The following is a 26,086-nucleotide window of genomic DNA, read 5'->3' on the forward strand; positions in this document are numbered from 1 at the left end:
TAAGACTACAGAAAAGCCACGGTTCGGTGCAGCAGCAGGGCAGTGGTGGAGCGGGTGTGGGGTGGTGGCAGGAGGCCCCCCCCGACCTTGGAGGCCATGAACCAGGGCTCCGTTTGAGGGGTAAGAACGCCTCTACATGTACATGTTTGCATGTGAATGCCTATGCATGCACTCATTTAAAAAGTGAACTTGGATATTGACCCACTGAAATGCAGGGTACAAATAGGAATGGTTCTACTGTTTGTGCATTGAACATAATGTGGGAACAACTGCATGTGCTAATAGATACGGAAATGTATTCACTGTACACAGACTGACCATGCATTGAACAAAATGTGCATATGGGGCTAGTGTGAGGACTGGAGGTGAGAACCTTTATGTCCATTTCTAGAGCTAAATTCTAACATTATTTGGTAAAGTAGTCGTGGCAGACAATCATACAACAGGATTATTTTATAAAGCAAAAATAAAATGAAACAAACAAGATAAGGAAGAAGAGGGCTCAGTTCCAGCCTTGTCAGACCTTAGGCCTGGAATTCTACATTGCCCTTGATTATGTGACATCAAAGTCAATGGAATACAACTAAATGTATGCAGAATTGTTTTATCTCATCACAGAATAATCAAATCACCCCAGTTCCCCCAAATTAAAGCTTCTAGTTTATAGGTAGGACCTGCAGAAGGCCTGAATCCCATAATCTCTAATTTTAGAATTACACATAGGGTAGCATCCAGACTCTTCACAGGACTCTATGGGGGAAACTCTGGGAATGGCTACATTTCTCGGTGTTCCTCACATCTTTCCTCATGATGTCACTGGTGCCTCCCACAGCTTCACTTTCCATTAAGGGCCCTCTCCAGTGCTGAACGTGGACTGGTTCACAGGAGGGAACAGCTGCCCTCACAGCACGGGGCCAGAGGCAAGGTGCAAAGTATTCAGCTTCAATGCTTCAGAGCCAATTAACTTGTCACATTGGTGCTAAGTAATGGCAAACAAGTCCGATTGCTGCCCATAGTCTCTTAACAATCACTCACAATGTTCCCGCTCGGCATGATCCATGCTGTATATTCATACCCATGTTCCCATCTGCATACATCTTGTTAACTGTGCAAAAAGGCACCTCTCTTATATTTAACAAGGGGAGAACAGCTATCTCTATTCAGTCCAGAATAATGTCTGTCCTTGTGACTGTTACTGATGTCTCACCACTGTGTCTTTTTAGATTATGAGTCCTTTTGTGTCAGTGAATGATCCACAGGTTCCCTTTGCTACATAAACCCTTTCGAGATCTTTTTGCTGAAAGCAGAATATAAACTATAATAATAATAATAATACAATAATTATTATTCTCACTTACATTTTAAAAAGTACAATGAAAAATGTATGGATGAAAAGAGGAATATCCTCCTCTCCCTCAAAAAAGAACAACGTTCTAGCTAGCTGAAAGCAGAAAACCTTAGTTAGGCAAAGTTAAACAACATTCAGCCTACTAGGTATTTTTGCAGGTATTTTTTTTATTCACCCAAAGTTTCTCTCTCTCTCTTTTTAAACCTGAAATTTCCAAAACAGTGCAAGTATATTAGGATACAGGTGAACACACAGCCAGTAAATACAGGTGACAATGATAATAACAGATTCATTCCTCCACTGCAATAAACCCACACACAAAAGTTAACAGTTTTACAATCAGAGTGAAATATTAAGCTGAGTGAAAACGGTACAGGTGGCTTGTTGAATATCGAAATGCATACCCTCCCCAAGGCCTCGGCACTGTCCATGTCATTGTTCACTAGGCAAGGAAACCTTCTGCTAGGTGCCATACCCTTGATTTCTGCCTGTAAATGAAGCCACAAAATCAGCCTGTGTGAACCCTTCATGTAGGCCTTCACCAGGGTTTTGCTTCACACTCCCATTTTCTGTCAAGGAACATAAATTATTTCTGAAATGTGTCATTATTATCTGGGGCATAGGTAAATTGGGTTGGGGGGTGAGAAGTCCCTGGGCCCTCAGGGGAGGGGAGCCCCACTGGCTGGATAACAGCTTGCTCTCCACTCTCCCTCTCCCCAAAGAAGTCAGAGAGGTGGAGGGGGGGCAGAGCTCATCTTCACTTTTTGTCCCAAGTCCCACCCCAACCTTCCCATAGCCCTGATTAGTATAAAGGAATTGGTATGACTTCCAGAAACGCACAGTGCTTATCTCAGCACTCTGGATATTATTGTCTTTCTCTGTATTTTGTTTCTTTAATGTACTGAATACCTTCCCAAGTGGAATATGCAGCTGGAGTTCCACAGATGCTATTAAGTAAAATTCAGCTACTATTAAAAACACAATTTAAACAGGCAGAAATGGTACAGTCCTTCCTGCACTGTACCATTTCAGGCTACAGGTGAAGGATTTTGAATGCTCCAAAGCAGAAGCAGAAGCAGCTCCTCAAATCCTTCTCTGGCAAACTCCCTTTCTGTGTGCAAAGAGCTGGTAGATATGGCGGAGAGTATCCATACATATAATACCCCATCTGCTGTCGGAAGTGATATGGTCCCAGAAGACCTGTACTATGTGGCATCGCTGCACATTTTAATCAACTGGAACTCACTGTTTAAGAAATAACCTAAATTTGACAAAGGCCACTTTGCATGGAATAACTAAAACTGCCCCAAGCATTTGTCATGGTATTAAATTGAAATTTACAGTGGCACTCCACAAGGCTGTTTTGGTCTACTTACTCTGGGATCTCCAGAACAGGTAAGAAAAGACTACGTATTTAATAGCTGGGTCATTGTTTTTCAATGAATGCTCAGGTTTGTTTCTTTTTAAATGAGCACTTCCAAGAAAGAAAGAAAGAAAGAAAGAAAGAAAGAAAGAAAGAAAGAAAGAAAGAAAGAAAGACCTTGACAGACAAGCAGTTCGCTATAAGAATAAGCTTGGCAATGACTTTCCAAATATTTTCTGAGATGCTTGCTATAGTGCGAAAAAGTGGTACAAAAATAGAAATGCTGCACAGGTATCATACTTAGCCAATCCATTTTTAATCTGTGCCACAGCATAAACAGATCTAGAGGTCATTCATACTATCAAAAACTGTGTTCTATCCAGGTTTTGGAGTTGTATGTGTTCCCAATTTCTGGTTTTGTGGAAGCCAGGTTGAAGGAAAACCTGGGCAGAAGTGATTGTGTGGAAGCAAAGTGGGAAGAAAACCTGCGGGGAGAGCTTAGCCCGCTTTCCCTACAGATGGACAGCTGCTCATAGCTGGGCGGCCAGATCGGGGGGCCGCACGGCCCCTGGAAGTTCCAGGATGAACTTAATTAGCACTGGTATGAACTTAATTAGCACTGGTTCGTTCCAGCATCCTGGAGAGAGCCCCGAGCCCGGGAGGCTGCTTGCAGCCTCCTGGTCGGGGGTCTACTCGTGTGTCACCGCATGCCTGGCAACACACAAGCAAAAAAATGAGGTTAATGGAGCGCTCGCTCCGTTAACCTCATTTAAGGGGAGGAGGAATTAGCCGGGCTAGCTGCCGTGGGAGCACCAGGCTCACCTGCAAGCCCAATGGTTCCCACAATCCCTAGAAAGTGGGCTAGCTCCCTTAGGCTGCTTTCCAAGGATTGTGGGAAATGCCTCCTTGTTTACATATGGCATTTGAAGACAATTGCTACTAGAATGGTCTCATTGCATTTTGTAAGCATGGAGTTAAATCATTTTTCAGATGGTATTGGAAAAATGTGAATGCTACAGTACTCAGACACCACTTGGTACATACCCATGAAATGCCATCATAACATGTGAACATGGGCTACCTCTTGCTTATACTTATTCCCTTTTTCTCAGGCTAAGGTCAGGAAACTTGAATGAGGCACTTAGCACCGTATCTACTGCAGAATGAGCCATAAAGGAGCAGAGCTGGGTTTGGCTTTCATTGGATAAAAGCCTACTGCCAAGGTTTGATTCTTGCCTGCAAAAATTCTGTTGAGATTTGCCAACCACAAAATGTAGCATTTTCTTAGGCAACATCACTCCCTTTTACATGCACAGTTCACAGATCCTTGTGCTTACGTGAAATACACTATGCTATCATGTGGGTTCTGTTTACATTACCAGTGCTAATTAAAACCAACTGATACTTGATAACAAAAAATTAACTGTGAATGTTTAATGAAATCTGAATGTATTTATTCTGTAATATATTCGGGTGGGTTCCACTGTCAAATCTGATTATTATAATTGGAATTAGACACAGTAGAACTACAAAGAAACCAAAAGGGAGAGCCACAAAAAGGACAGAAAACCTAAACAGTTTGTGACATCTGAACCATAAAATACCTGCAAAACATAATGCAATAGTTGTGATCTATTATGATTTCCCCCCTTTTCCTTAAGGCCAAACTTCTCATGATACTAAGCCATGCATGTTTTTCCATGACTGTTTTTCTTTTACACGATACAGTTACAGAGGCTGCAATTGAAAGTAAAAGACAAACATGGGGTGGGGAATTGCTCATTACATCCACTTTAAAAACTACACACACAGAGCTGCTTTTCAGCCCTGCAAGGGGACCCTTTTTTTAGGGGAGGCACAATGAGAACAAAGTGGGGCAACATCAATATCGACAAATAGTACACTCCAACTGAAAGGAGAAAGAAGGGAGGCCTCAAATAAACATCCAGCCTCTGGGCCTCTCAAAGGCTTAAAAAGAGCCTGCCTGTAAGGGAAAATAAAAGCTTTAATGCCGCCACTCTGGTCATCTACTTTCGATTGTTTTGTAAAATGCTACAAACAAAACATCAGGAATAAATCACACACGACTGAGCATCCCATATAGCTAAACCCAAACATAATCTGTAATCCAACCAAACTATGGCTGACATCCTGACTAATAAAGCACCAGCCAATTGGAGAAGAAGCAATGCTTCTGAAGAGTTCAACTAACGCAGCTCTACTCTTGGCTCAGTATGGGGGGCACATTTTGATGACCTCCCCAGGAAGTGCTCTGTGCCACCGGAAAGTATGTCCCTGAGGGTTGTCCAGCCTCAGGGACATGGTTCCATATGGCACACAGGGCTTTGGGGGGAAGAGGAGGTCACTGAAATTCCCCACACTAGCACCAGTGCAGCATTAGTCTGAAACGCTTCAGAAGCACTGGTGGTGCACTGGTGCTTTTTCCTGTTGCACTAGTGTTTTGTTCGGATGTTAGCCACTATCAGTTTTTTAGAAGATAATCCCTCCAGTTGGTATTATGCCACACTGTAGTCTAGAACCATGGTTCTCAACTGAATATAGATGTGGAATGCTAGCTAAATTCCCATACTTCTGTGAATTAATGCAATGGGTTTGAGAGTGATTTAGGTTGCCATGTCTTTTAAGCTGGTGCCTTTAGTGGTGCCTTTAGACAAAGAAATTGAGTGGCTGATGCTTTTCCTGGCATGCAGATGAAAAAATGAGGAAAGCTTTATCTGCTCAATGTCTGTGTGTCAGATTGCTTTAGAAGCACAAGAACAGAGTTATTTTATATCATAGTCACTTAGTGGTACGTCAGATCAATGCGTTCCTCCCTTGCAGAGCAAGCAAATTCTGAATCAATAGTTTATTTAACCTTCAAAACTATGTTGGTAATCTAGTCAGAAATTCAGGTTACAAATGTTTGGCAAATGTTCAGACTATACAAAAATGATGCATGTGAGGGAAGCACAGGTGGTACTGTTTTACTTAGGAACTATTCCAGTTTTTAAGACAATTTCTTCCTCATATCTGTGGATTATTAATATTTGCAATATTATTCAGTTAGGAGAAGAATCCAACACTGATGGTGTTTTGTGTCTCTTTTTAAGCTCCATTTCTATGTGATGATTCATTTCCTGCTCATTCCCAATGTTTGTCCATATTGGGGCCATAGCTCACTGGTAGAGCACATGCTTTGCATGCACAAGGACCCAGGTTCAATCCCTGCCATCTCCAGGGAGGGCTGGAAAGACACCCTTGAAAGCCTGGAGAATTGCTGCCAGTCTGTGCAAACAATACTAACCAAGATGGACCAAGGATCTGACTAAGTGAGGTGCTACACATAACTGGTGTGAAGCGCCGTTAGGGTTAGTACAGGGAGAGCAGGCTTAACCCGCTCTCCCTGCACACGGGCAGGGAGCCATCCCTGGGCAGCTGGATCGGCCACCCACACGATTGCCAGCTCTGTCACGGAGCCAGCAGGGGCAGCAGGGATCAGGGGCCAGTTGGCCCCCCAGAAGTTCCAGGATGCCTCGTGCAAGTGCGTGGGGCATTCTGGAGAGACCCCCGGGGTTGGGAGGCTTGTTTTAGCCTCCCAGTGGGGGTCTCCTCATGTGTTGCCGCACTGTGGAGCAGTGGCAGCACACGATCAACCAAACAGGGTTAGTTTGCTGCCGGGAGCCACGTGGCACCCGTGGCAGCAGAGGACCAGGAAATATCAGGCTAGGCTCCCTTAGCCCAATTTCTCCTGGTTGTGAGAACAGCTTCAGTATAAGGTAGATTCCTATGTATACCAAGTGCAATAATGATCAATGACAGCAGCTATGGAAATATGTAAGACTATGAAATGCAAAGAACAGCTGACAGGATTGGGTCATTTATTTTAAAACTGCAATTTTAAATTATGCATATTTTCTTCTTATAACACCCTTGGGGGAAAAATTCAGTACTGAAATGCATTGACAATAATAAAGAACACTAGTCCTGTAACCTGTTCTTTACATTCTTGTAGCTTTCTATGTGCCTGTATCACTGACATAAAATGAAAATGCAGGTTCAGCCACATATTGAAATATCAGGCTGGTGGATGTCATAAACAATACAATGGACAGCAATCCTAAATACACTTACCAGGGAGTAAGCCCCAATGAACACATTGGGACGTCCTTCTGCTGTAAAGATTGTGCTGTAAGAATTATTTCAATGAGATGAAGATTACGCAGACTTCCTATAAGTGGAATAGAAAGGCACAAGTCTATCGATATATGAAGAGCTAATTCATACTGGGCTTGATCCTGAACAATGAAGTCTGGTGAGGATTAGATAGAAACCGACCTGGATTACTCTGGTCTGAACTCAGACCACATAGGACTGTTAATAGTGGTGCTTGGTCTTGCTACCACATATCTGAAAAGCTAAGATTTGGTATCATTGCCCCTGAGTATATGGGTTTACACTTCACTTGAGACCAAGTGGCAAATCTATCAATCCTCTATGTCATGAGCAAGTTGTAGGTGTTTCAACCAACATGGACATCGTCCTGCTTTTGAAGATGCTTATTTAACCTGCTTGTTATTGTTTGAAGATGCTTATTTCTCCTGCAGACATTTACAAAGCAGCAGCAACCCACTGAATGTACATGCGACTGCAAGTTTACCTGGAACCCTCAGTTGAAGAATTAATGTATGTTTGCATTTGTAAAGTGACACAGTCCTCATGACAGAGACACACCTCAGAGACAAAGCACTTAACTTCCATGCAAAAAGGTCATAGGAGCATAGGAAGCTGCCATATACTGAGTCAGACCATTGGTCCATCTCAGTATTGTCTTCACAGACAGGCAGCAGCTTCTCCAAAGTTGCCGGCAGGAATCTCTCTCAGCCCTATTTTGGAGATGCCAGGGAGGGAACTTGGAACCTAGATGCTCTTCCCGGAGCGGCTCCATCCCTTAAGGGGAATATCTTACAGTTCTCACACATCAGGTTTCCCATTCATATGCAACTAGGGTGGGCTGTGCTTAGCTAAGGGGACAAGTCATGCTTGCTACCACAAGACCAGCAATTCTCCTATTAAGGTTCAATCCCTGGCATTTCCCAGGAATTCAAGGTAGCAGGGGAAAACCTCTGCCTGAAGAGTTGCTGTCTGCTAAAGAAGACAGTATTAGGGGAGGTAGATCAATAGTCTGACTCAATGGTTGACTGTAGTACCACCAGCATATTTGCCTGATATTGCTCTCATGGAAAGTCATGGAACTTACTTGGAAACTAGCCTGGTCTTTGATGTAGTTACTTAAGTTCTGACATTTTCCTTATGCATGCACATGTGGGTTTGCAGAATCTCCTCCCCAAGTGAAACGAAGATGATTCAGCCACTAACTGAGGTCTGTACCACAATGAGCAGGCACACAAGAAAGGACAATGTTAAGAGTTCTCTTATGATAGAACTGCAAGTAAATCTGTTAGAAACTTATTTTCAAGAGAAGCCTTGTGTTTTAGTTAGCCAGGCCCCTGAAAGTAATATAAATGCCTTAGTAATGTAACGCAGTATTTCAAACATTATGAAGGGAGGTGCATTCCATAACTGTAATATTTACATGGGGGACACCTGTACATTCCAACAACAAAGCCTTGCAGATAATCAGTGTCATCCAGTGTGTAAACTGCTGGAGTTTGATCTCAATCTCAACACAACCATAGACTTACTAGATGGCCCTGGAAATAGCACAATCTCTAAATATACATTTCCAAGCTGCGAGCCAGAAATAGCAGTGATTCACCTCACAGATCCTTTGCGAGACCAAACTAAGACCAAGATTGTAACATGAAAAGTGACAAATAAATAGTCATAAAATAACCAAGCACTGGATAATGGGAGTTTCTTATCTTTATGTTTATAGTATCTTGACTCCCCAGTTTCCTGCCATTGCCAAAGGACTACATATCAGTGGAGTCTGGGTTAGCCAAAGGAAGACATTCGTTGCCGCTTTCTTCAGTGCAATATGCCCTATGAATAAGGGGATATCAAAGCCAACATAAGCTAGAGTTCCCACTGTTTGGTTGGAAGGAATTGTTGTCATTCACAAAGTATGTCACACAAGAGGGTCAGAAGGGGTAGCAATGTTTTGATATGGGGGCATGAAATGTGATATGGTACATATTTGATTTTCCAGCTGCATTAAATGCATTCATTGCATGATGCCACATTTTCTTGCTTTTCTTTGACCCCTGCCAGCTTTTCCCCATATCCTCCCATTCTACTTAAGCTTTGTTTGTTCTAAAACAGGGCTGCATGACCTTGGCCCTCCTGCAGATGCTAGACTACAACTCCCATCATCCCTATTGGCCACCATGGCTGTGGATGCTAGGAGCTGTAGTCCCAAAACAGCTGGAGGGTCCAAGTTGCGCATCTGTTCTTGAAAGAGGATAATGCTTCTTTTTAAAATTGCTGAGGGGTCATTTGGGAAACTGTAGGTTTTTATTTTCATGTTAACGCATTTTCCAATTTGCCAATATAAAGATATTAGGCCTGCCCAAATTTTGACCTACCAAGCCAGGCACAGCTCAGTAACAATTATGGTCACTCACCAGGGGCTTTATAAACTACCCATTTTTGCTGCCTGTCTGAGACTGCAAGGGATAAGGATGTTTATAAAGCACTTGACAGGCCATAGTGCATGGCTGGTGGGTTGCATTTGGCTTGGTGCATCTCATTGTTTTCAGATTTGCTTTACTTGCAAATAAACAAAACTCACTTGTCACAGGCTTTATGTCTGTGCCAAGTGATAGTTCTAGAAATTGTGAAAAAATGTTTTGTTGTTTGGGTTGGCAGGAGGGGGGGAGGACCCAGCATGCTCCAAGGTGACATATTTTCAGAGAGGGGACTATACTGCTGACAAATCATGACAAAGGGAAATAAAGATGAAAAAGGGTTCTTTTTAAAAAAGAAAACAAAATTGTGACATACTGTATGTAGACAGTTCTGATCAGCAGAATCATTAAAAAAAATAATAATCCAATCTGTGTAGCATCGAGGGTTCTTTAGCTCACAACTCAAATATCTAATATTGGCTTCTTCTTTTTTTTTAAGGTGAAAGTACTTTGGCTTACTGCCACTGGAGAATTTATATATAACATCACCAAGACTGGTGGATTTACTACGTGAGGTTTTTCATCTAGTTTCATCTGCTTGTCTCTTCTGCACTGAAATTTAACAGTACAGTATGATTGATATATACAGACATACATGTCCAAGACTTCAGCTGGATATCAGTGCTTTAGTGAACTATATATAGCTATTCAATAGAAAACATAAAACATTGATACAAATATATAAAAAGACATAATCAGTATTAAAAGCTTATATTTATAAAAAATACTTTTTTAGGCAACAGTCTTCCCCTGAGGGTATACCACGTATGTTGGATTCATAAATATTGCTCTGCACTGCAGCTCAGTTATCAAAGTTCATCTCTTCCAGGAAGTATAAATTGCTCCAGTCACCTGACACGTCTGCAGAGGCTGCCTCAGGATACCTTCCCTAGCTTAAGATAATGAAGAACAACAGCGTCAATGGGGCCTCCGAAAAATCTGGAGAAGATTCCTTCTTCCACATATGGAAGATACAAGAACAGGACCAAAAGGGCAGTAATAGTGTGTCACATCACTGGGCTTCTAATGTTCTTCCCCCTTGCAGTTTACTGGCTTTTCTGGACCCAATCCCAGCTGTCTTCATTCTCTTGTCTATTCTTCTCAGCCTCGATTATTTCTTTGTACTTTCTGCGAAAGAAGCCCATCTGCAAAAGAAAAACAATGTTTTAAGAATAGGCGGATCAAGTTTTGATATATACTTAACCCAATTATCCAGGTTTGATATACACTTATCCCAAACGTTAAACTGAATTCCTTGGATTAAAATCTCAGTAACTTGAATGAGGCATCTTAGAGGACTAAGGGTAGAGTTGGTAGACTCTTGGTAGAGTTGTATATGAAGGCAGACATCTGGTTTTAGATTATGGTCTGAGGGATTCATGGGCTCAGTCATTATAAACAGAAAAACAGCCCTATGTGGTTGGGCCAAAGGTTCATCTAATCCACTATACTGTTTCCATCAGGGGCTGGCCAGAGGCCAAAGGGAGGCTCACAAGTACAGCATGAAGCTAGTAACCTTCTCCTATTGTTTGGCCTCAGCATCTGATATTCAGAGGTATACTGGCTCCGATACAAAGACAGCATATTATCTTAGCTTTTTATTACATATGACTATGAACATAAAAGAAATATGGCTGCTGCACTGACGCAAAAAAGTAGTGCTCAGAAACATGAAAATGGCAGGGTCAGCTAGCCGTGTGGTAGAGTTGGGTTGGCATGAGGTATTGGAGCAATAGCTGGCAGAGGAGCCAGGATTTTCCTTCTAAGCACATTTGGGTATTTAGATCTGAAAGCTGAATCAACTAGATTCAGGTGCTATTTGGAGTTGTGTCCTATAAATTGCCAGGCCAGCAAGTCAGTGATTAGCATAAAGTGTACTTTCTATTGCATCACCACAGTGTAAATAGCCACAAAGCTGCTGGCTAGGATTGGAGTATCAGGCTAAACATACAATTCTCCAAACTATATGTGGATCAAACTGAATAGAAATCAGACTGGCTTTATTTAAATATATATACATTTGGAATAAGCACATTATCGAAACTACTGGTATTTATCTCAGTTTATGCCAAAGTTTGTAAAAAAATGTTGTCAGCTCGGACTAGAGATCTGCATGAGCTCAAAGGCACAGTTCTTTTCCCTAATCACAATAGTAGCTCCTACTGCCAGCAGTTCAAACCAAATTTCCCACAAAGCTGCATTTAAAGTTGTTTTTTTTCAAATCCAACAAATGTTGCTACTTTGAGTCACTTTCTTTTAACTTCCTCTAAACATTCTTACAGATGTTTCACCCAACCAGGACTCTCAGATACGACCTCAAATATTAGCTTAGCTGAAATTAAAGGGCATCTTTGGCTTTGTCTCAGGATGCCCTATAAGCAATAAGGTATTTACTTTACAGTAACTCTGAAATGCATATTCCCAGAGGTGAGCACGATCACAGACTTGGCATGCAGTGCACTAGGAAATTCTCCTGTGCTATTTCCATTGTGAGGAATGGAAGCTGTGCTACACAAGAGTACAACTGTTCCTGACAAATTATACCTTCTGTTTCCAATGGGATATACTTCTTAGGAATTTTCCAACCCTTCTGTTCTGTTCAGAAGTTGTAGGGTTTCCACTGTTGCTGGCCATTTAATATTAATCAGTAGTTTTAAAAGCCCTTACTCTTGACTAAGGCAATTTGCTTCTGCTAACACTTGTGTCTTCTGTGCCTTACTGGGATTTTTATGCCTTTTCCATAAATAAAAATGATTGTAATAAAGAGGTTTGGGTATCCATTCAAGAGTAATTGCTCAAATGTAGCAGCATGCCATTGAGATCATTAAGTCAATATTTTGTTCATTGTAATTAAACATTTATGTAACTCCTACTGTTTTAAACCTGTTTTCAGCCTCCTGCAGGGTGTAATGTTTTAGTCTACCTCCATCAGTCAGTTGTTATTACCCTCTTTCTCAACATGGAGTGTGTTTAAAATGGCTTCGTACATTAGCTTTGATCCTGCTATGTTTCTATTAAACATGACTTTTTAATTGAAAATCTTTTATCGAATTAAATTTCCTGCTAAGTCCAGACATCCCCAGTTTGGGACTTCTTTAGGTTCCATTTAAACGTGACACTGGGCATGAAGATAGCCACATGGCCTTCTTCACACACACTAGCATCTAGCTTAAACTGGGATGCCTTGCCTGCACATGCTGTCTTAACCAGGAATCCATAGCTTGGAATCCAGATGTTTATGTTGCTGGTTTGATACTGGTTTGATTTAAATGTGAAATAGGCATAAGGTAAGTTTTTCTTGCTTGTCTAGCATCATGTTGAAACGAGGCCCATTTCTTGTCTATGGGTGGTTCCAGAACCCTGCTTGTCCCTCTTCTGTTACTGGCACAGTTTATCCTATCAGTTCTGACAGTAATGGTAATATTTATTTAATATATTTATATACCACCCCAAACCTGCATCTCTGGGAAGTGTACAACAAAAACAATACAAATTAAACAAAATTTAAAATGATTAAAATATTAAAATCATTTAAAACCCAACCTTAAAAACTACTAAAACTGTAAATCTAATTAAAAGCCAGGGTGAATAAATGTTTCTTCAGTGTCTTTTTAAAAGTTGCCAGAGATGGAGAGTCTCTTATTTCAACAGGGAGTGAGTGCATTCCAAAGCCCAAGGGCAGCAATGGAGAAGGCCTGTCCCCGAGTAGCCACCAGACAAGCCGGTGACAACCATAGATGAATCTCTCCAGATGACCTCAACAGGCGATAGGGCTCATGGCGAAGAAGACATTTTCTTAAATACCCAGAGCCTAAGTTGTTTAGGGCATTATAGGTAATAACCAGCACCTTGTATTTTGCCCAGAAACCTATCTGCAGTCAGTGTAGCTCCTTCAACACAGGAGTAATATGGTCTCTCTGAGATGACCAAGAGACCAACCTGGCCAGCGCATTCTGTACCTGCTGCATTTTCCAGACTACATACAAAGGCAGCCCCACATAGAGCGCATTGCAGTAGTCCAGTCTGGAGGTTACCAGCATATGTACCACCATTCATCCCAAGAAACGGATGGAGCTGGTGTATCGGCCGAAGCTGACAGAAAGTGCCTCAAGCTGGGATACCAGGGAGAGGTTAGGAAGCACTCCCAGACTGTGTACCTGTTCCTTCTGGGGGAGCATGACCCCATCCAGAACTGGCAGATCAAAATAATCTACTGAGTTCCAGCCCCTCACAATAAGCAAAGGTAAAGTGTGCCGTCAAGTCGGTGTTGACTGCTGGCGAACACAGAGCCCTGTGGTTGTCTTTGGCAGAATACAGGAGGGGTTTACCATTGCCATCTTCTGCGCAGTATGAGATGATGCCTTTTAGCATCTTCCTATATTGCTCCTGCCTCATCCAGCCCATCACTGCCTTCAGGCAGGCATTTAGGGAAGTTATGCCTTCTCCCAATGACATGGAGAAATAGATTTGGGTGTTGTCAGCATACTGATAATACCCTGCTCCAAATCTCCTGATGAGCTCTCCCAGTGGCTTCTTGTAGATGTTGAGCATCAGAGACAATATGGAGCCCTAAGGGACACCATATGAAAGTTCAGATTTTGAAGAACAACAGTCTCCAAGAGACACCATCTGGAATCTGCCCAAGAAGTAGGAGGGGAACCATGGCAAGACAGTGCCTCCCACCCCCAATCTCCTCAAACGTTCCAGAAGGATACTGTGGTCAATAGTATCCAAGGCCACTGAGAGATCCTAAAGGACCAACAGAGTCACACTTCCTCTGTCAAGTCCTAATTGGAGATCATCCATCAGGCCGATGAAGGCAGTCTCCACCCCATAGCCTGCCCCAAAGCCAGTTTGAAATGGGTCTAGATAATCAGTTTCATCCAAGACAACCTGGAGCGGAGAGGCTACCACCATCTCAAACACTTTGCCCAGACACGGAAGGTTGGAGACAGACCTGTAGTTGCTTAACTGAGGGATCCAAGGCAGGCTTCTTCAGAAAAGGTCTAACTGAGACAAGGAGGCATCCTTCCCTCCCTCAGAGAAGCATTTATGATCTCTACCAGGCCTCCTACAACAGTCTCCCTGCCAGATAGTATAAGCCATGTCGGGCAGGGATCAAGGGGACATGTGGTAGGCTGCACCATTCCAAACAAATTGTCCACATCCTCAGTGGTCAAAAACTGAAACTGATCCAGGCTCACCACATAATACGAGCTGCTGGACACCTTGGCATCAGACACTGTAACAACTGTGGAGTTTGACTCTAAGTCGGCCTGAGTACGAGATAGTGATAGACATTAATGTCCATTCTGACAGTCATCCATTCATAACTGTGAGGCTAGAAGGCCGCAATGCATTTTGTGTAGGGTGTCCTTGATGACAGTTTGGAGGCATCAGCTGGAGTAAATAAACTGGAGGCAGGTTGTCAGAAGTATATAACACTAGTGTGCCAGCATCCGCACTGGCTGCCTATTGCCTTCTGGGCTCAAGTCAAGGTACTAGCAATGACTAGAAAGACGCTAAATGAATTGGGCCCAGCAGACCTAAGAAACCATCTTTCACTTCATGCCCCCTCACAACTTTTAAGACTGATCAGGCACAAATAAAGGCATGCAGAGATGTATTCTTGGTGCCTGCCCCTCAACAGCAGCAATTGTGGCACTCTGACCAGGGGCCGATAGAATGAAATGAGGGAGGAATCTCTTCTCCTCCTACCTGATATGCTACATGGCAGCACACCATTAAGTGGGGTTTTTTAATGAGAGGAGGTAGGGGGCCATGTAGCAGGGAGAGAGTTTGGGACTTCACATGGGGGGCAAATTCAGTCCTGCCTTACAAATAAACTAAATTACTTCCTGGTTTGGAAGGAAGTAGTTTGCCTTGTTTCCAAGCTAAAGCCAACTATGAGCCATGGGATGGGGAGGGCAGGTTCCACCCGTCTCTATTACACCGATACTTTTCAAAGCAATACAATACCGAGTAGAAAATAACTCAATTGCCATACACGCATTCATAAAATTAACAAAGATGTTTGATTTATCTTCCTTTAAAACTGCTTACTGAGCCCTAAAGGTGCCTATTCGTCACACAAAACACATACTTTGAACATTAAAATCTACACTTGAAGTTACGATCAAAATTACAGAAATGTTTTTTTAATTTCCTCCAGGGCCAAACAAGCAAGAGAAAAGTATTTCCTACTGTTCTTTTAATAAAAATTGTCTGCTTGCAAAACATCTGCTCCAGGAATTATCTTGAAAAGTTTGCTGCAACAGTTGCTTGCAATGGTATTATCTCACAACTGGAACAAAAATATGTTCATACGGCCTTCCACAAGCAATAAAAGGAGTTGGAAAAGTTAATAAATATTAATGAAGCATGAAGCCCAGAATCTACAGGTGATCCTGCAATGAAACTGTAGATGGAGTTTGCTGCCATCTCTAGTAAGCACTCTGAAACCAGGCCAGAAATAAGGGGAGATCAACAAGGAGATTGCAAAAGAGAAAGAAAAACTCTGATGTGTAATACTAATCTCAGTTTAGTGGTAATTCTTTATACAAACAACATTCTTTAAAGTGAGCATGTGTGAAGATTAATGTTTTCCACTGCAACATGCAAAATTAAGGAAAAAGTTAATTTCTGCGCTGCAGTTCACACTGCATGGTGCTTTCCAGACTGCACGGGAGGAAGTGATGTAAAATCTAACAGCTAACACTAACGTTTGGAAGCCAGTTAGAGATAGCCATCGGATTCCACACCATTTCTTCGTGCACTGCAAGAGAGAGAGAGAGAGAGAGAGAGAGAGAGGAGGAGGGGACAGGTGATGCAACGGCTTTCCATCCCTCCTCCTCCACACCTCAGTGAATTTGCACAAGAGCATTGGGCTCTTGCAAAAAAAAAAAAAATTGGCAATTGCAACTGAAGAAGGTACCGCTGGTACCATTGCACAAGAGAATGAAAGGAAGCATCAAAGCAAAATACACACACCCGCTGTCTCCCTAGACCAAGAAGCAGGTCGTTTCAATTACTCACCCAGACTCAACAATAATCATAACAATAAAAGACAGACACCTTTAAAAGGCAAAGAGGGGGAAATAGTCTGCCTCTGTGAAAGCCACACTTCTACCACTGCAATTCTATGCACTCTTACTTGGGAGGAAGCCCATTGAACTAAATCATTTACTTATGAGTAAACCCAGCAAGCCTGTAAACTGTTCTCAAATCTAAAAAAAATCAGCTACTATTTTTTCACACACCTACAATGCTTTAAACCTGAAACATCACACACAGTTCAGGTTTTTTTATTGTGTGTTAAAGTGTAGCTCAATTTATCTCAGGGGTTTTAAAAAATCCATTTTTTATTTTGGTTTTTTGGGGCAACTTTGAACTCGTAGTAAAGCCTCCCAGTAAACCCACGGTAAAGCCAGCTCTCTGGGAAAGGTTCTGGTAATGAATAATTGTAGAGCATACAGCATATGCAGACTCTCACGCACACACAGAGTTGTTAAAATATTTGTGAATATTCTGTCAACATGTATTTTTGGTGTGTTATGTGATTTCCAGGGAGATCACTAAGAACTAAGGGCAATAATAGGGACATATATGCAAAGGAGTAATACTTTTAGAATGAAATTATACAATCAGGTCTCATTTTTTGTAATAGTAAAAGGCCAGTCCATAGAGCAGTTACCCTTGTATAGCTGACTAATATCAATGTGATCCATTATTGTCTATTTTTCGTTAGTCAGCAGAGCTATATAAATTCACAAACGGATAGATTGGACTAGGTGATAAGGGAACAATTATTAACCCTTTAAATAAACCTATAAGTAGAGGGTAACAGGGGTGGGCTACTAAGCTACTAATAGCTTAGTAGCAGAGCATCTAGTTTGCACACAGAAGGTCCCAAATTCAATCCCTGGCATCTCTAAGGCAGGGTAGGGTAGAGCAGTAAAAGAATCCTGTCTGAAAATTTGGAGAGTTGCTGCCAGTTAGTGTTGAACATACTGAGCTAAATGGACCAGTGGCCAGACTCAGCAGCTGACATGCAAACTAATGAAGCAGCAGTGATTGTATGATAAGCACTGGTAGTGTTGCACTGCAGAGCAGCACAGCACAGCCCCATCCGTTCATGGGGAGAAGCAATACCCACCAATCTCCCCTGCCCCCAGAAGCGCTCCCTGCAACCTGAAAGCAGGTCCCTGAAGGCAGCCCAACCTTTAGGCACCTACTTCCAGGTCACACAAAGTGCTCCTGGGGAAAGGGGAGATAGGTAAAATCCTCCTCCTGCAAGCATGCATACCGCATTACTCTGGAACACAGCTGCAGCTGGTGCACAACTAGTGCTTCCTTAGTCTGCACATCAGCCACTATATGGCAGCTTTCTAAGACAGTGATAAAATCAGTGGATTCAATGACAACTGGGGTGAGAAGGTTTGCTAAGTTTCACTGATGTTATTAGCATTTAGTTGATCTTGGTTATATTGCTTTGGATTCACCATTGTAGAGAATAAACCGGAAGAGCTATTTCCTTTATACTGGTGAGATGAACACTTATGGGGAAAACAAAAAGATCAAGAAGAAGTGGCAACCTTGGGAAGAAAGGGCATCTGATGAAGGCTGGTGCTGCAGGAAGGACAGAGAGGGTTAGACTTGGAAAAAACCATTACCATCCGGGATGCCTGAAACCTTCCTTATTTTGTCTGTGGGTATTTCTATTGCCTGCACAAGCAACATTCATATGTTCAGGATGGTTATTTGCAAAAGCAGATAGGTAATTTTTGCCAGGGCGGGAAGATTCAAATAGGTCGGTTGCATATTAGTGCACATTGGAGTTCACCCTAGCACAGTTGTGCATCATTCACCAATCAAAGCACTGCCTAGCATGCTTGTGCTTAAAGTTATTGAAGCAAAGGATTGTTTGCTGAAAGCAACTAGAAATCTGTCTCCTCAGGCCAGCATAGAAAGCAGTAAGGTAAAATTATATAGATATGTGACCAAAGGTTGGACTGTAGTTTCTACATAAGAGACGTGTACCTTCACCCAAAAATACAGTGTAAATGTGTTGGAAGAATCATCTGGGCCACTTCCTTTGAGCAAAGAGCCTTGTAATCAAAAATACCCTTCTTCCATTTGACACTTTCCATTCCATTTAATGTTTTCTTTTTTCACTCTAGGGATGTATACGAACGGCTCGGATAGCGTTCCTTTAAAAAGCTTAAAAGGTTGCTTCTTTTTGAAAGGAACCAACCTCCGCCCCACCGTACTCGTTTGAATGCCGGTGCCCAAACTGGTCTGGCACTTCCCTAAGGAGGCACCGAACCAGTTCGGGCACATCTCTATTTAATGCTTCTATTTAATGTCACATATGATGCTGCATGAATAGGTTTTGTCCCTACATCCATCACAACACAATCCTTTTGTCCATATTTCTTCCTCTTCATGTGTGAGTATTTACATGCTTCTGCATGGAGACACTGAAACTGATTAATTTGTGTATATTAATCTATAAATGAAAGATCCCAGCAATAATTTTGCATAGTGCAGAAGATGAATCTATGGATGCTGCTGAGAATGCTTTGTACTTCCTGAGATGAATCATGGTAGTGTGCTGTTCAAAGTTTTGGCAAGTTCTTCAGAAGCAATCGTGCCAGTATGGAAAGCTTTAGAGCCAGCTTGGATAGATCAGAGCCAATACAGCAATGCAACTGTTAACATCCTGTATAGATTTGTCATCTAATCTCAAACGTGTGGTTGAATGCTCCACGTACTGCAGTTTTGTTAAAAAGGTTTGATGATGTTAAAACTGATCTTCATGGCCACACTGCATATCACATGCTGTGTCGCCCAATTAGTCACACCAGGTGATGTGAGCCATGTTTAGAGCATTTGGGTGGCCATCTTGGATGTGGCCCCCTAGTAGCGAATGCCACATTTTTGTGGTGGTTACCTCCGCCTTTTTCTTTTGGCATACTCTTTTTGTATAGAAACCACAATCAAACCACTATTCCCATGAATTAGTCACAGATCTGTATCCTTTTACTTTCCTAAAGATAGTCCCTCTTGTTGTTCCAGAGGAGCAGCAGCAGCAACCCTCATGAAGGCCAGGCAATTTCTGTCATCAAATTCCTGATTGCTCCTAGCAAAAACAGAACAGGCTGACTTGATCATAGAGCAAAGCAACTGGGTCCCAGTGGAGCTGACATTCATGTGAGGTTTGAATTTAAAAAGCCTGATTCCTAATACATTTTGCTAAGCAAAACGAGACCACTAACTGCAATATACTAGTTGCCATTCAGCATAGCTACACTGCCATCTACTGTATTTTTAAAATAAAACTTTTAGAAGGAAAATATTGTTTCTATTTGAACCATTACAAAAGGCAATTTAGAAATTAATAGGAATTTCAAAGAGAGAGAGAGAGTAAAATAGAATACCTGAAATGTAATTTCTGTTTTCAAAGCCTCTCTCCCCATATCCCTCTTACAAAAATAGACTACTCAGACCAAAAGCAGACAGCTGTGACTTAACAGTAATTAATCACTACAACAAGAAGGGACAACCAAAGGCTTAAATGTCTACCAAACTGCCAACAGAAACAGCTTAGGAAAGGTTAGAGGGAAGGCACTGGTATGGAAACATTCCTTTCCATTTGCAAAGCTGTGACCAGCATATCTCTGCAGTGGCAAGTTTAAAATTGTGCCTGCACTGCCAGCTTCAGTGCATCTGCATGTGTTCTGGGAAAACTGTACCTTTCCAAACAGGAATGGTCAGCCTGATGGATGATCTCCTGTTAGGACTTGACAGAGGAAGTGTGACTCTGTTGGTCCTTTTGGATCTCTTGGCGGCTTTCGATACTATTGACCATAGTATCCTTCTGGAATGTCTGAGGGGGTTGGGGGTGGGAGGCACTGTTTTGCAGTGGTTCTGCTCCTACCTTTCTGGCAGATTCCAGATTGTGTCGCTTGGAGACTGTTGCTCTTCAAAATCTGAGCTTTTATATGGGGTCCCTCAGGGTGCCATACTGTCTCCAATGCTTTTTAATATCTACATGAAACCGTTGGGAGAGAGAATCTGGAGATTTGGTGCTGGGTGTTATCAGTACGCTGATGACACCCAAATCTATTTATCCTAGTCAACATCATCAGGAGAAGGCATATCCTCCCTGAATGCCTGCTTGGAAGCAGTAATGGGCTGGATGAGGGATAACAAACTGAGACTGAATCCAGACAAGACGGAGGTTCTCATTATGCAGGGTCATCACTCAGGAAGCGATATTGATCTACCTGTTCTAGATGGGGTCACACTTCCTCAGAAGGAACAGGTACGCAGTCTGGGAGTGTTTCTGGATCCACACCTTTCCCTGGTTCCCCAGGCTGAGGCAGTGGTCAGAAGCGCTTTCTATCAGCTTCGGTTGATACGCCAGCTGCATCCATTTCTTGAGGTTCATGATGTCAAAACAGTAGTACACTTGCTGGTAACCTCCAGACTTGATTACTGCAATGCGCTCTATGTGGGGCTGCCTTTGTACGTAGTTTGGAAACTACAATTAGTACAAAATGTGGCAGACAGGTTGGTCTCCGGGTCATCTCAAAGAAACCATATTACTCCTATATTACAGGAGTTGCACTGGCTGCCAATAAGTTTACTGCAAAACATGGATGGCTTTAAGAAGGGTTTGGATAACTTCATGGAGGAGAGGTCTATCATTGGCTACTAGTTGGAGACCACCTCCAGGCTCAAAGGCAGGATGCTTTCAAGTACCAGTTGCAGGGGAGTAACAGCAGGAGAGAGGGCATGCCCTCAACTCCTGCCTGTGGCTTCCAGTGGCATCTGGTGGGGCACGGTGTGAAACAGGATGCTGGACTAGATGGCCATTCTTGGGCCTGATCCAGCAGGGCTGTTCTTATGTTCTTACGTTTCCAGGCAAAATATAAAGTGCTGGTTATAACATATAAAGCCCTAAACAGCTTAGGCCCATGGTACTTAGGAGAGTGTCTTCTTCTGCATGATCCCCATCATCCACTGCGTACATCAGAGGAGGTTCGTCTGTGGCTACCTTCATGTCACCTCGTGGCTACCCAGGGATGGGCCTTTTCTGTTGTCGCCCCGACACTTTGGAACGCACTTCCCGTGGGAATAAGAGTCTCCCCGTCTCTAGCAGCTTTTAAAAAGTGTCTGAATACTCATCTTTTTACCCAGACCTTTTAGCTTTTTAACTTTTTAAATTTTATATTGTTTATTGATTTGTTTTAAACTGTTTTTTAGCATTTAATTGATTTTAATGTTTTGTTTTTGTTTTGTTGTGAACCACCTTGAAACCTTGGTTTGGGGTGGTATACAAATACGTTAAATAAATAAAATAATAAATAAATATGATAGGCCTAATCTGACCCTTCTCTTGACCCAATACAGACTAAAGCACTGCGGTCAGATCCATCTGCAGTGCAAATTAGCAAGAGTGGTTCCACATCATTATGCACAACTTGACACCAGAACAGACACAGCAAAAGTGGATGAGTGGGAACATTGCACTGGTGAACTGGTGGTTAACTGCCAAAGAAGCAAGTATCTTCACTTCTCTGCAGTGCATTACTCGCTTACTGAAAATTCAGGAGCAACACAGATACTTTTGAAGATGTTTCCCTTGATAGTGTCAAGAGAGGATTTGAACACCACCAATGTAACTCCACCAGCTCTTCAGCTAGCCAATCGTAAAACCCGAGGGGGATGGCGCATGCACAGTGGCAATGTTAACACGGTGCCCACCCTCATACCCTCTACTAAGACCACTGTCAACCTTCCTACACCTCTGAGCCAAATGGCTCTGTGTGCTATAGATAGATAAACATTATTACAGTTTATTGCAGTGGAATAGCCCTGTTCTGTCATGGTGCAGGCATATTTTAGACATACACAGCAGCACAGGCAGTGCTGAACCACGCATGGCATGTAAGCCAGGACTCATTTTTCTGGATATTGGGCATGAGCCATTTGAAGGTCAAGCCCCTTTTAAGTCACAGTGAGGTCAGTGAGAGACAGCAATGGTAATTCACCCATACCACTGATATCAGTGGGAATTAAATGATCTGAACTTTGAGTGGATTGTCCCCATTTTACAAAACATGGTTGTGTTTAGTTTACAAAATCCTACATTTCAGTGAAGATGGTAAACAATATAAAGTATTCTACAAAATGTTCATTCTTCGGAAATAATGTTTATTTGTTTTTTAAATGATACAAGTACTTTCATATTTTGCAAATCTCAACTGGAGCACAGAGCAGTCAAATGCCATATCATTGTCAGAAGAATGATTTATCGATTATGCTGCTCCCTTTTAATAAATAAATAAATAAATAGATGCAGAAAATATTAAAAGATTTCTGGCATTGCTTAAAAAGTCTACATTCAGGCTCAATTTTAAATATTATTGTGGAGGTCAATAAAAGAGCAATGCAATTGAATGATAGTTCATTTTGCCTGCCAAAAATACAGAATCTTTGACAGAACGTTGTATCATTCCCATCATTATTAGCAGAAACAATTGCTGCATGGTTGTTTCAACCAGTAGTAAATAAAGATCAAGGAATTAATACCTCATTCTCTGAAATATGGACCTATGGAACAATTATTTATTTTTTAAATGCTTCTGCTGTTTTACTTTATATGTCTGAGACTTTGGTAATAGTATGTACTTATTTGCAATTTCAAAGTTGATATATATAGTGTGTCTTGGCTTAGGTTCTTAAGAATACTAGTTATTTATAAAGGTTTTCTGTACCACAAAAGGACTTCTTGCTTGCCAGTGGATTATATATGTTTACATGGTGCCAAGATAAAAGCTAGAATGTCTAACTGCTTCTGATGTACAGAGTCCCCACTGGCAAGACTTTAAAATCAAATAGAGTGTTTACCCGCACGATTGCAGAGAATACATTGCCTTTGCAAGCCATATACACAGACCACCAACAAAGCCCAATTACTTCTGGAGGACAAATGAAAATACTGTGAAGAGTGGGGAAAGTTTGGCCAAGCTCCTATTTATATACAGTGGCATTTGTGCATAATCAGTCTTGTTCCTGTATGTACAATACTCTCATATTCTTTCCATCCAGTAAAATCTATAGTGCTTATATTAGGCCACTCATGGTCAAATTCATGTGTCACATGCACTACAGAATAAATATGCAGGGCATTTTCCTAGGTAATGCAGGTTAAGAATGTCATGTGTTTGTGATTTTGCCCAGTGGGCTTCTCCTTTCTCTCTCTCGCTACTTGGGGAGGGAAAGGAGCTCCGATTTCATTCTCTTTGGGCTAGTCCATACTTCCATGTTCATCACCTTATGACTGCAACTTCCAGTAATGATTTGCATATGTGAATCCTGAACCACCACAAAACAGTTTCCCCATCAGAAACAATGGCTGCATTTGCATGGGGCATTTGCAACGGGGCAGAGGTTGTAACTCTGTAAAGTCCAAATGCGTGCATCCGCAGTTTCACAGCAAAAGCAATTGGAGTTTTGCCTTGTATGTTAAACTCCAATTTGAACCTTTGGTTTGTAGTGAGTTCTGCCACTGTAACCCGAGGTTTTTTTGGCAGCAACGTTATGTCTGAACGTGGATGCCACCATAACCATGGTTTTGTTCACTTTCTGGAACAGCAATCCATGCCTGCAGTGCTTCTCGCTGGCTGCGTATCCGAGCACTTGCCCCGTCTCCCTGTCTCTGATTCAACAAATCAGTTGTCTGGCAACAGGGATGCCGCCACATGCTATCCCAAGCTTATCAGCCTGTCAAATGGCAAAGTCACACAGGGGCATGCCATCTTCCCACCCTGTTCCGTGCTCCCCTCTTTTGGCAGCTGAAGCTTCACACAGACCCAATCAACAATCTGTCAAGGAGCCACACTTAGAGGCTGTTCACATGAGCAGCCCTACCCTGCCTTGCAGAGACCTACCTGAGTAGGGCTGCTCGTGTGGAGCGCCGGGTAGCCAGAGTTTTTTACTTGGGCTTTTATCGAGGTAGAAGGGCACAAGTGCACCTATCTACCTCAGATCCCAGCTGTGCAGCACCTGGCAGTGGGGAAATCCCCCAATGCACCATGCTCCTGATGCAGTGCATTGTGGGATTCTTGGAGGTCAGGCTTCAGTTTATTTCCCCAGCCTACAAATGGCTACGCTGCTCCCGGCAGCATGGCCTGTGTGGGCGCGCGCAAGCCACACAGCCAAAGGACAGAACTGGATCATCTTGGGGGGAAGGTAGTGCAATCATGCCATTCCCCCCACACCGCTTACCGAGTCGTGTGAATGACCTCTTAGTGTTGATGGGAGCTGCCACTGGCTGCTGGGCCTGACACTGAAGAACACTGGCCTAGGCTATTTCATTCAAGACTGATTCACACATTACCTTGCTAGTGAGGGAGAATGTGTGTTTGAGCTCTCTTCAACAGACCAAGCAATATGTGTGGGGTGGGGAAGAGACTAGGAGAATATTGCCGGGACTAGCTTACATTCCCTATTATTCCTTTATAACTTATAAAAGTTATAACTTTTTATAACTAACTATTATAACTTTCCCTATTATTTATTTATTTATTCAATTTCTATACCGCCCTTCCAAAAATGGCTCAGAGAGGGCCATTTTATTAGGGTGAGCCATTTTATTCTTCCCTCTATTAGAGAGAGGAAAGAACCAGTTGTTACTGCTGCTGGTCCACAGTGACCCAGCCTTGTCTTCAGAGCATCACTGCTTTTTTAAAAAGACAGCAGTAAAGGTAAAGTGTGCCATCGAGTTGGTGTTGACTCCTGGCGACCACAGAGCCCTGTGGTTGTCCTTGGTAGAATACAGGAGGGGTTTACCACTGCCATCTCCCGTGCAATTTGAGATGATGCCCATCAGCATCTTCCTATATTGCTGCTGCTCGATATAGGTGTTTCCCATAGTCTGGGAAACATACCAGCGGGGATTCGAACCCGGCAACCTCTGGCTTGATAATCAAGTCATTTCCCGACTGCGCAGTACTCCAGTTATTCTGGCAGAAGCCATCTTTACCTAGTCATAAGAACGGCCTTGTTAAATCAGGCCCCAGGCCTCCCTGGTCCAGCATTCTGTTTCCCACAGTTGCATGAGAAATCCACAGGCAAGTGGTGAAGGCATGCCCTCTCTCCTGCAGTTGCTACCCTGCAACTGGTATTCAGAGACATCCTGCCTCTGAACTGAGAAGTAACCTACAACCATCAAGACCAATAGCCATCGATAGACCTGCTCAGCGAATGCTAGACAAAGCAAAGTATAGCTGCCTTAAAGGACGTGAAGGACAAACAAGAGGAGAGCTACTACGGGTGCTGCTGAAGGCTGAAATGAACCCTAATTGCATTTGTGTGCATTCACCCCTTGTTACCCTTGTCACTTCCTCACTTTCTGCCTCACTGTCTCTCCAGCAATTTAGATTGTGAGCTCCTAAGGATAGAGACCTGTCTCTTCTGCTTATGTTACTCTATAAAGCTTTATGTAACGTGAAATAATACTAAGCAACAGAGCCAGCATGGTGTAGCGGTTAGAGTGCTGGACTAGGACTGGGGAGACCCGAGTTCAAATCCCCATTCAGCCATGAAACTAGCTGGGTGACTCTGGGCCAGTCACGTCTCTCTCAGCCTAGCCTACTTCACAGGGTTGTTGTGAAAGAGAAACTCAAGTATATAGTACACCGCTCTGGGCTCCTTGGA

At 42.6% G+C, this 26,086-nt stretch overlaps 1 protein-coding gene across 7 annotated transcripts in view; it reads right to left on the reverse strand.

The window, feature by feature from the left end:
* Window positions 1-430: 430 nt before the first annotated feature.
* The window catches only part of ITGA9 (integrin subunit alpha 9), a 391,432-nt gene continuing 365,776 nt past the window's right edge, over window positions 431-26,086 (reverse strand). For 5 of the 7 annotated variants that reach the window (XM_053261579.1, XM_053261581.1, XM_053261583.1 and 2 more), the window contains one exon: window positions 431-10,503. In XM_053261579.1, the coding sequence (XP_053117554.1) occupies window positions 10,405-10,503 (99 nt within the window). In that variant the 3' untranslated portion in view covers window positions 431-10,404. The remainder of the gene's footprint in view (window positions 10,504-26,086) is intronic. The other 2 variants (XR_008309811.1, XR_008309810.1) reach the window with 2 other exon arrangements.

This window comes from Hemicordylus capensis, chromosome 6 (assembly GCF_027244095.1).
Source record: "Hemicordylus capensis ecotype Gifberg chromosome 6, rHemCap1.1.pri, whole genome shotgun sequence".
In the NCBI taxonomy this organism is placed as follows: Eukaryota; Metazoa; Chordata; class Lepidosauria; order Squamata; family Cordylidae; genus Hemicordylus; species Hemicordylus capensis.